Below are 9,274 nucleotides of genomic sequence, written 5' to 3' on the forward strand. Positions count from 1 at the left end.
TCAATATTTTTCTTAAAATGTCAAATGAAAGACCCTGAATTCCAAGCCTACCTTCAAAATTCTTATCATGAAGAAACTTTCTATTATAATATTTCTTTCTCATTAATATATGCATTAAAAAATAAATTACCACAATTCAAGCGGAAGAATGCACCTGATTAGAATTCCGTACTAGGTTGTGTACGGTTGTTTCTTTAAACCACCTATAGAGTATAGAGTAAGCTACTTACTCTATTGCCTAAAGTATCTATTTAACGAAATGCTGTACGTTCAATCCAAGTTCTCGGGAGTGAATCTCTAGCGTTCACTGTTCATGCAACGTGTAACGCAATATTTCGACCACCTAATTCTCTTGAGAAGTGTCATTAAACTTTGTTTTAGTGATCACGTGAAGTTCGTGGCGAATTCCAAGGCCACTGACGTTTTATATTCTGCACATTTGTCCTTTTTCGCCATCGTTGAATGCCTCTTGCATGTGTGTCGTACACTTGTTACTTCGGGACATGCAATATTTAAACGTGCTTCGACGTCCAAGGTGCGCCGTCCGCGTGTAAAGAAGTGTTAAATAACCAGCTGTGTCGCATTTAAAAAATTCTAAATACGCGGAGAAAATTAATAAAAACTTCTTCTGTTCGGAGTTCCAACTAAAACCGCCATCAAAATTATACACGCCAGCTTAGCAAGCCCCTGTTTAATGGTCTCACTCCACCTGCAAGTTTGTTTGCCTCAATTACGCGTAATACTACCACCAAACCCATCATTTTCTTTTTAAGTTGTATGCCCTAACACGACAAGTAAAGGACAAAGAGTTTTGTTTTGTCCTGCTTTCGGTATCAGAAGTCTGAAGGAATTTTACCGGGAGAATTTGAGCAGATATTTTTTGTTGTTTATCTGAAACAACAGGAAATTAATATGATAGCTCCAGGCGAGCCTTGCACCAGCCCTAGCAATAGCCAGAATGTGAAGATTTCATTTGGCATGTTTAGGCCCGGAGATGGCTGTGACATTAATGATGCAGTCACCCACATGACCAAAGTAGCAGCTGCGATAGAGAAGTCAAGTAATATCAATGTGGCCATTCTCAAGTGCCTGGATGATTCATGGGTATGTATTCATCTCTCCATAGCATGCCTGCTGTTAATTATGGGCCTTCTATTTTCAGAACCAGGCACTTTTCATTTGTTTATTTGTTTGTTTTTCTGTTAATTGCTTTTTAGTCCCACTTTAAAATGTAGATGCCATTCTCAAATTCTGTCCATGTTCAATAACACGAAGATTCATTATAGAAATTACTGTGGCGTTTGAAACTAAGTCTGTTTTGAAACCAATTTTTCATGGTTGTTGTTCTGAGGAGCATGTTCACATTTACTTAACTAGGTTGCACATTGTCCACACACGGCAGAATTACTTTGGCCCATTATGCGTAAGATAATGTATTATAAGTGTTTGTCCCATCTCGAGGGCATTCCATCTGATCAGCATGGATGATGGAATGAAAAGTTAAAACCAGGAATGCATTGAATCAACATATCGTATCTAAGAGATTCCTCCATCCCTCTTTTCGTTGTGTTATACATCTTGTCAAATAAGAGCTTTTTGGCCAACAAGGGAAAATTAACAACTTTCGGACTGGCTTGGTGAACCCTATTTGTCCCAATTGGAAGTTCTTCGAGGGGCAATTGTCAACTTTTTAGACTGGTATTGATCCTGAGGAGAAACTTTCAAATTTTTGGATTGGATTTGAACCCTTATTTGTCCCAGTTGGAAGTTCCTTGAGGATTTGATGTTATATCCCTGAACTCTAAGTAATGCCAGGTGTGCCAGGTGACCTCAATGCCTCATCTGTTTTGAGCTGCCCTGGAGTCTATTCATAGCTAAGCCTATAGATATCGTGGACCTTCTAAAGACCATTCCTTTCCTTTTCTTAGGTTACCAGCTGAATTAGATTTAACCTGTTTTCTATTCTCTTGAAGGGTTTTCCTTTCTCTTTCTCTTCATTTGATTGTTGTCTAGATGGTTTATATTTATGTGCTATTATCAACAGGTCAACAGTCCTGACAGCAGTCCTTCAAATCTTTCCTTAGTAAATGCATCACATCCCTAACCTGTGACTTGAACCCTCCCCCCTTCCATTTAAATTGCCAAGCTGTCTATCATTTAGCTATTAGCCTTCATAGGTTTGGGCTTCACAACAGCCTGGATTGAACCTCCCACAAACCATGTCGTGGGCATCTGCATAAGAAGCTAAAGAAAATATAAGGTGGGCTGAATGCTTTATTTAAGACCACTATAATGGACCAAGACAGATAAGCTGAAATCACATACCAAGGAAGCTTTCAGGTGGAAAAAAACAAGATTAACAGCATAGTTTACTAGCACATCCAAAATATATGTTAACTGGTTTTGGTCAGCCGAATTGTTTCTTACAACCTTGGTAAAGCACCGCAAAGAGCCATTTTTAAGCTCACGGCATGTCAGGAGGGGACCCTGTAGGAGCAAACATTGCTGAACCTGCCGAAAGTGATCAATTAGCCCTTTATAGATTTGGGATATGCAAGAGTATGGACTGGAGCTCTAGCGAAGCATTTACATTAAAAGCTGAAAGAAAATATAGTGTTCTGGATGCTTTGTTTAATGCTAATATTTAATCAAAACAAATAAGCTGTTATCAACTAACCGAGGAAGATTGGAAAAGCTGAATCTTCCATAGACACTTCCAATACAGTTTATTGTTACTTTGAATTAAGTGTATATATTTTATTACCCTTGGCCTTATGCACTGTTTCTTTCAACCCTTGCTAAAGCACCACTAACTGTCATTTTTGAGCTCTCAACTTGTAAGGCACCATAGGAGCAAACACTGCCGAAATTAATTGTCTACCTACTGCACCTCTTGTTCAATACAGGGGGTAAAAACACATTCTTGAATATAATTTGAAAAAGTTATCAATTGGAGAGACCCTGTGTGGGATAACTCCGCCATGTGGGACTGCTTTTCCAATTTACTGTTGCTGATTAATGCGAGATTTTAAACTTGCAAGGAAATGGCCTACAACCAAAACCTATCGTCCTTGTTCTGCAGTCTACAAAATCCATTCCCAAATGTCTCTTCTTCTCCCATGCTCAAAAAATTTAACACCGATTCTAGATGACTAGATGATTGTTCAACTCCCCTCCGAAACTCTCTTTTAACCAAGGAATGCTCAATGTGTGACACCTATGGAAAAATGCTTCTAGAAAATGAAAAATATAACAACCCAATCTATCTTCCAATCTCGCACCATGCTGGATAATTGGTGTTAGCTTTTGTCTCATTGAGGACGCGTTAAGTTATGGATGACCCCATTGATAGTGTTTTGCAAAAAGTTTGTTCTTGCCCAAAAGTATCTCGATATTGAATTTTGAGGATGGGTTCCATTCTTCATGAACCCATTACTAGTGTTCACAGTTTTGGTAATAGTTCGTTCCTGGATAGACTTGTCATGTAATCTTAGGACAGATTTGGTCCTGCAGAAACCCATCTCTCAGACTTGCTGTTACAAAACAGATTCTTCAAGATTCTTCCTCAAGCCTTCCTACTTCTTCCCAGATGCTTTGCTTCCCTTGATAACATGTTTAGAATGTCTACAACTCTGCCTTAGTCATCGCAAGTCTATGGAAAGAACAAGTTACATGGAAAATGGTGTTCTAAGGTCCATAAAAGCCTCGTAGGGTCTTTTACAACATAGATACAACATGAATAGTTTGGATTTACATTACAACCTGATCCAATTAGAATCGCTCTTAAGAGATTTTAAACAAGATAGTTACAACATGAATGATTTGGATTTAGATTACAACCAGATCCAATTAAAATCAATGGCTAACAATAATGCTCCTCTAAACTGCTCATTCACCTTTATCATCGTCTTAGATTACTTGATAAAGTCTGCTGTCCTTGAATCTCTGAGTCCAAATAGTTTTGACCGTTTGAGGGGCCAATCTGAAGTAAGTTTAAGGCATAAATTAATCTCCTCCCGTTCCCTAAAGAATCTCATTTCAACCAACTTACCATCTCCCTCCAGCCACTCGAAACTGCCCTCTCTTAGACCCACACCCACAATAGAACTCAACTCAGACTATCCATGTACTTCAGCAATACCGCTGCTATCATAAACCTGAAAGATTATTCAAGCTAATGCATACAATATATTTCTCAGTTCTAAGAAATTCACAGCAGTCTTCTTCTTTTCAGTTTAGTTTTTACAAGCCTTCAGTGGCTCATCTTCACATCTTTGGATGCCTGGCATATGTGCATATTCCAGATCAAAAGCGGAAGAAGTTGGATGCCAAATCCCAACTTTGTATCTGTGTGGGCTACTCTACTGCAACTAAAGGCTACAGATTGTATAATCCCGAGACAAAGCAATGGATAGTTAGCCGGGATGTGATTTTTTATGAAGGGGGAGTATGGCAGTGGAAACATGATGTGCCTAAAAATCCATCAATAATCATAAACATGGAAGATACAATTGTTCTTTCTGTTAAATCCATTAGTGGTTGAAATTAAGGGGGAGATTGTTGAAATATTATTTAGTAATTCCTCCCACTTGCATAGTTTTATGCTTTTAGTTTTTCAGTTTTATTTGGGATGATTATGCATAAAAGTTGTTTTAGTTTTTTGCTTTATTTCTAATAATTCAAGTTTTCCAAAATCTAGATGTATCTAAAACCTCTATATAATGAGGCAATTATAATTCATTCTCTATCAGTTAGTCTGATCGTTGATCAGTTGATCAAGAAGATCAAGAAGCTCATATAATCTCTTGAATCAATAGAATAGTTTATTTGTGTTTCAATTTTATATTTCTTTCAAAACTTCCATTGACATCTCTCTTAGACAAACCTACAACTCATTTGGCAATCAACCAAAATTTTGAATATTATGCAGATATCCAAGAGTTCAAACACCCCCATCCTATCTTTAATAAGAAAAGGTGGCCTATAATTAAAAGTTGAGGCACTCCTCTTTACTTAATCTAGTTGGCATAGAGTTTCAATTGTCTCTTTTCGGTATATTGAAATGTTAGAAATAAATTGTTGAATTTTCAATAGAATCATTTCACTTTTGTAAGTTATATCTTACTGGATGGAAGCCTCTTCCAACAGACTTTCTCAAGATGGAATATGATCTATGCTGGTAGAACTTATATATTTCTAATTCTTTTATTAATTTATACATGCAGGCAGCGGTTTTCATAGTATGGAAAGGAGGATCACAAAATGCAGAGAACTCCGCCTTAAATCTCCCTGAGGTATGTTAATCTTTTAATAACCGATCGAGTAGCTTCTGGTTTGATGATCTTATATCCTTTTGTTTTCTTAAGGCCAACATTTGTTTTGATTTGATGATCCGAATTCCTTTGGTTTTGTTTGTTGATGGATTCTGCAGGCAGCTGTCTTTACCAAGGGATTAAAGTCTGCAGTGAGAACAATAGACTCAGGGTGGTTTCAGCGGAGTTCCCAGCAAACAAGCCAAGGCATTCCCTTTGCACAGCTCTCCTCAGGGGACATTGTCAGCATCCGCAGACTATATTGCAGCTCGAATAGACAGGATGACCTCTCCTACTCCTGCCTTGCCATTCTCAGGTCATATTTCAACCGCCTCAAAGGGATACTTTCCTATTCATTCTATGATTCACTAGATGGAAAACAGGTAATCGGTTTAGGAGTATGGGATGGCATAGAATCAGCATCAGCTATGGTGAAATATCCTCACACAAACCCTGCACTACCGTACTGGAAAGAGATCGGAGCAAAAAAGCTAAAGTACCATGTCTGCCAAGTTGTCTATGTCACCTCCACAACCTCCAACCAAAATTCCAGGCCAGGCATTAGAATCTAGTTCTGAGTTTTTACTTGTGTCACGCTCTGGTCTAGCGGTTGAGACGGGGTGTTTCCAGTGCACCTCAGCAGGGGTATGCTTCCAAGTGAAAGATGGCAAACAGTAGGAACTGTTTCAGTGTTTTCAGCCTCGATTTTGTATGGAAGATATTCTTTTAATAGATTGAAGGTGGCCATCGCCATGGCCACAAGCATATTGTAAAACTGATTTCCAATTTTGTGACCTGAATTTTAGTTCTGGTTGTGGACAATCAGGCATATAATGATTTTACTGGTTTTGGGTATGAAGAGCCAATATAGAAGTTATTTATCCGCATATCATTGATGATAATTATCTATCCAACAGTTGAGTATGCCCAATCTTAATGTTGAAGCTGAACAAAGCCTTCAACTGTGGATATAATAGTATATATTATTAGTACGATTTTTCAGGATTTGGCTGCTTAGTTCAATCAATTTATATTGACTTATATTTAATTACTGAAAATAAGATTATTTATGCACCTGAGAGATTAGCAGACTCTTCATGATATAATTTGGCTGTTTAGTTTGATCAATTTATACTGGCCTATATTTATTGAACTGCAAAACGTAGATGGGTTAATCAATTTACACAAAGCACCCATTAAGATGTATGAGAAAAAGGTTAATATTAATTGATTTATTTTATTCATGTCAATTATAGGATTCAACATATGCACTGTGTGCAATTATTTTAATCTATTTTTCTAGTTATTTGTCTAATTTCACATCCATTATTTTAACTATGTTACTGATCTGTTTTATTAAATATGCTAACATAAGGTCTTGGTGAAACGATTAACTATCTAATCCTTTATTTGACAATATTGAGATGGATCACCTCATGTAATGGCAGATGTTTTGTTTTGAATGAAAAATTGGAATTTTAGAAAAATTAAATGGCATTTTGGAATTTTAGATAATTAAATGGCATTTTGATTGACATGGTGGTTATGATGGTGGTTATGATATTGCTATCAGGATTCAACTATGTAGTTTTCTAGTCAAACTCATTAAACTATGTTTCATGAGTAGTAGTTGTTGCATTTAGGTGATGCTTATGAAGGTGAAGTATTGGGTCTTTCTAGGAGGTCGCCCATCTTAGTACTACTCCAACTCAAGCATGCTTAACTATGGAGTTTCTCAAAGGATAAGTCTACTTAGCTTGCTACCTCATTTGCAAAATTTTCAACAAGACACAAATGCTTAACTATGGAGTTTCTCAAAGGGTAAGTCTACTTAGCTTGCTACCTCATTTGCAAAATTTTCAACAAGTATTGTGTCTTATGAACCATTTAGCTTGCTACCTCATTTGCAAAATCTTCAACAAGTATTGTGTCTTATGAACCATTCATTGTAGAGCCTTTTAGCTCATCAATTAGCTTGCTAATGAGCTCGCTACCTCATTTGCAAAATTTTCAACAAGTATTGTGTCTTATGAACCATTTAGCTTGCTACCTCATTTGCAAAATCTTCAACAAGTATTGTGTCTTATGAACCATTCATTGTAGAGCCTTTTAGCTCATCAATTGATAAGTAGGAGATCTTATGGATTCAATTATGTAGTTTTTGAGTCAAACTCATTAAACCATGATTCATGAGTAGTTGTTGTTGTATCTAGGTGATGCTTATGGAGGTGAATTATTGGACCTTCTTAGGAGGTCACCCATTTTAGTACTACTCCAACACAAGAACGTTTAACTATGGGGTTTCCCAAAGGGTAAGTCTACTTAGCTTGCTACCTCATTTGCAAAATTTTCAACAAGTCTTGTGTCTTATGAACCATTCATTGTAGAGCCTTTTAGCTCATCAATTGATAAGTAGGAGATCTTATGGATATTGCTATTAAGATTCTCAAAACCTTCAAAAAGTGTTAGTCTTATGAACTATTCATTATAGAGTCTTTTAGCTCATCAAATGATAAGTAGGGGATCTTTTCCACAAGTCAAATTATGATATTGCTATCAAGATTCAACTGAGTAATTTTTTAGTCAAACTCATTGACCCATGTTTCATGAGGAGTGGTTCACAAGTGCTAAGAATGCCCCATTTGATGTTGTTTTAGTAAAAGAACAACTCATAATTGATATTGCTTATCTCATTATGTCATATTGAAACTCATTGACCCATGTTTCATGAGAAGTGGTTCACAAGTGTAAAGAATGCCCCATTTGATGATATTATAGTAAAAGAACAACCCATAATTGTTGTTGCTTAACTCGTTACATCAAACTCATTGACATGGTGGTGTAAAGAAGACCCTATTTGATGTTTTAAGGAGTAAAAGAACAACCCATAATTGAGTTATTTCTTTAGTTGTCTCATTTGTTGCCACAAATTCCATCCTTGTAGTTGGTAAGAAAATAGTTGTTTGTTTCTCACTAACTATGAAATTGGGCCAGAACTAAGAGAGAAAACATTTCCCATGATAGTTTTGTTATCATTTGCACAAAATCTATCGAATCTAAATTAGAATTTACAAGTTTTAGGTCTCCAAGCCTTAATTCAATGTTATATCCTTGACCCTATAGCATGTATTGTGTTATGAATAGTTGGCTTGTGGCTACATTAACTCTTAATGAGTTACATAATTATTATTATAATTATAAATAGGTATTTAAGTCATCCTAGGAGTCAAATGTAAGTATTTAGGTCGACCAAGGTGATATATTAGGCATAAGTATGATATATATGGGAGGTATAGGCTAGCTATTAGGATCATGTTGATTATTGAGTTATATTGAAGGCAATGTTATGTCCACCCCTATAGTGTGTATTGTGTTACATATGAGTAGTCGTCTCGTGGGTACCTTAACTCTTAAATAAGGTAGATAATCATTATTATAATCATATATATATATGTATTTAGGTCATCCTAGGAGATATATTTAAGTATCTAAGTTGGACAAGGTGGTATTTAAGGCTTTATGGTATATATAGGTGGTATAGGTTAGTTATTATGATCATGTCGAGTATTGAGTTGTTATTGAAGACTATTGGAGGTATCCCCCTCAAAGTGGATTAGGAGGTTGCCCCCTCAAAGTGACATATTATTATCAAGTATTTGTAACATATTTCATCTCACATTCATCTTATGCGATTTATTTCATTACAATCCAAGTGTCATATTCCATCTTTTTTTTAACCTCTACTTGTTAGGAAAGTAGTGCAAAAAACTAAGATCTAGGATTTTATCTCAAATATCTTTCAAACTCAACTTTGTCACTAATATTGTCCATCCTATTTTTTAATTTAAGATCAACAACATAGAGCACAATAAGATTATGCCACTTTGATCAAAAAAAATTTATCAAATTCAATCATGTACATGTTTGGATCATGAGAAATATTATAGAAGTCTAGGACCTTA

At 36.1% G+C, this 9,274-nt stretch overlaps 1 protein-coding gene across 1 annotated transcript; it reads left to right on the top strand.

The window, feature by feature from the left end:
• Positions 1–638: 638 nt before the first annotated feature.
• On the top strand, positions 639–6,236 carry LOC131074387 (uncharacterized). The gene is made up of 3 exons (XM_058011008.2): positions 639–1,104; positions 5,226–5,294; positions 5,432–6,236. Exons 1-3 carry the CDS (start codon positions 913–915, stop codon positions 5,882–5,884), a joined length of 714 nt encoding a protein of 237 aa, XP_057866991.1. The 5' UTR covers positions 639–912; the 3' UTR covers positions 5,885–6,236.
• Positions 6,237–9,274: the final 3,038 nt, after the last annotated feature.

This window comes from Cryptomeria japonica, chromosome 3 (assembly GCF_030272615.1).
Source record: "Cryptomeria japonica chromosome 3, Sugi_1.0, whole genome shotgun sequence".
Taxonomy (NCBI): domain Eukaryota; kingdom Viridiplantae; phylum Streptophyta; class Pinopsida; order Cupressales; family Cupressaceae; genus Cryptomeria; species Cryptomeria japonica.

What these genes read in the sequence shown, in the direction of transcription:
- LOC131074387 (XM_058011008.2), top strand. Translation starts at nt 913, where the DNA reads ATGATAGCTCCAGGCGAGCCTTGCACCAGCCCTAGCAATAGCCAGAAT. An exon ending in AGTGCCTGGATGATTCATGG is followed by an intron (nt 1,105 to 5,225) that starts GTATGTATTCAT and finishes TTATACATGCAG; the next exon opens with GCAGCGGTTTTCATAGTATG. An exon ending in CCGCCTTAAATCTCCCTGAG is followed by an intron (nt 5,295 to 5,431) that starts GTATGTTAATCT and finishes TGGATTCTGCAG; the next exon opens with GCAGCTGTCTTTACCAAGGG.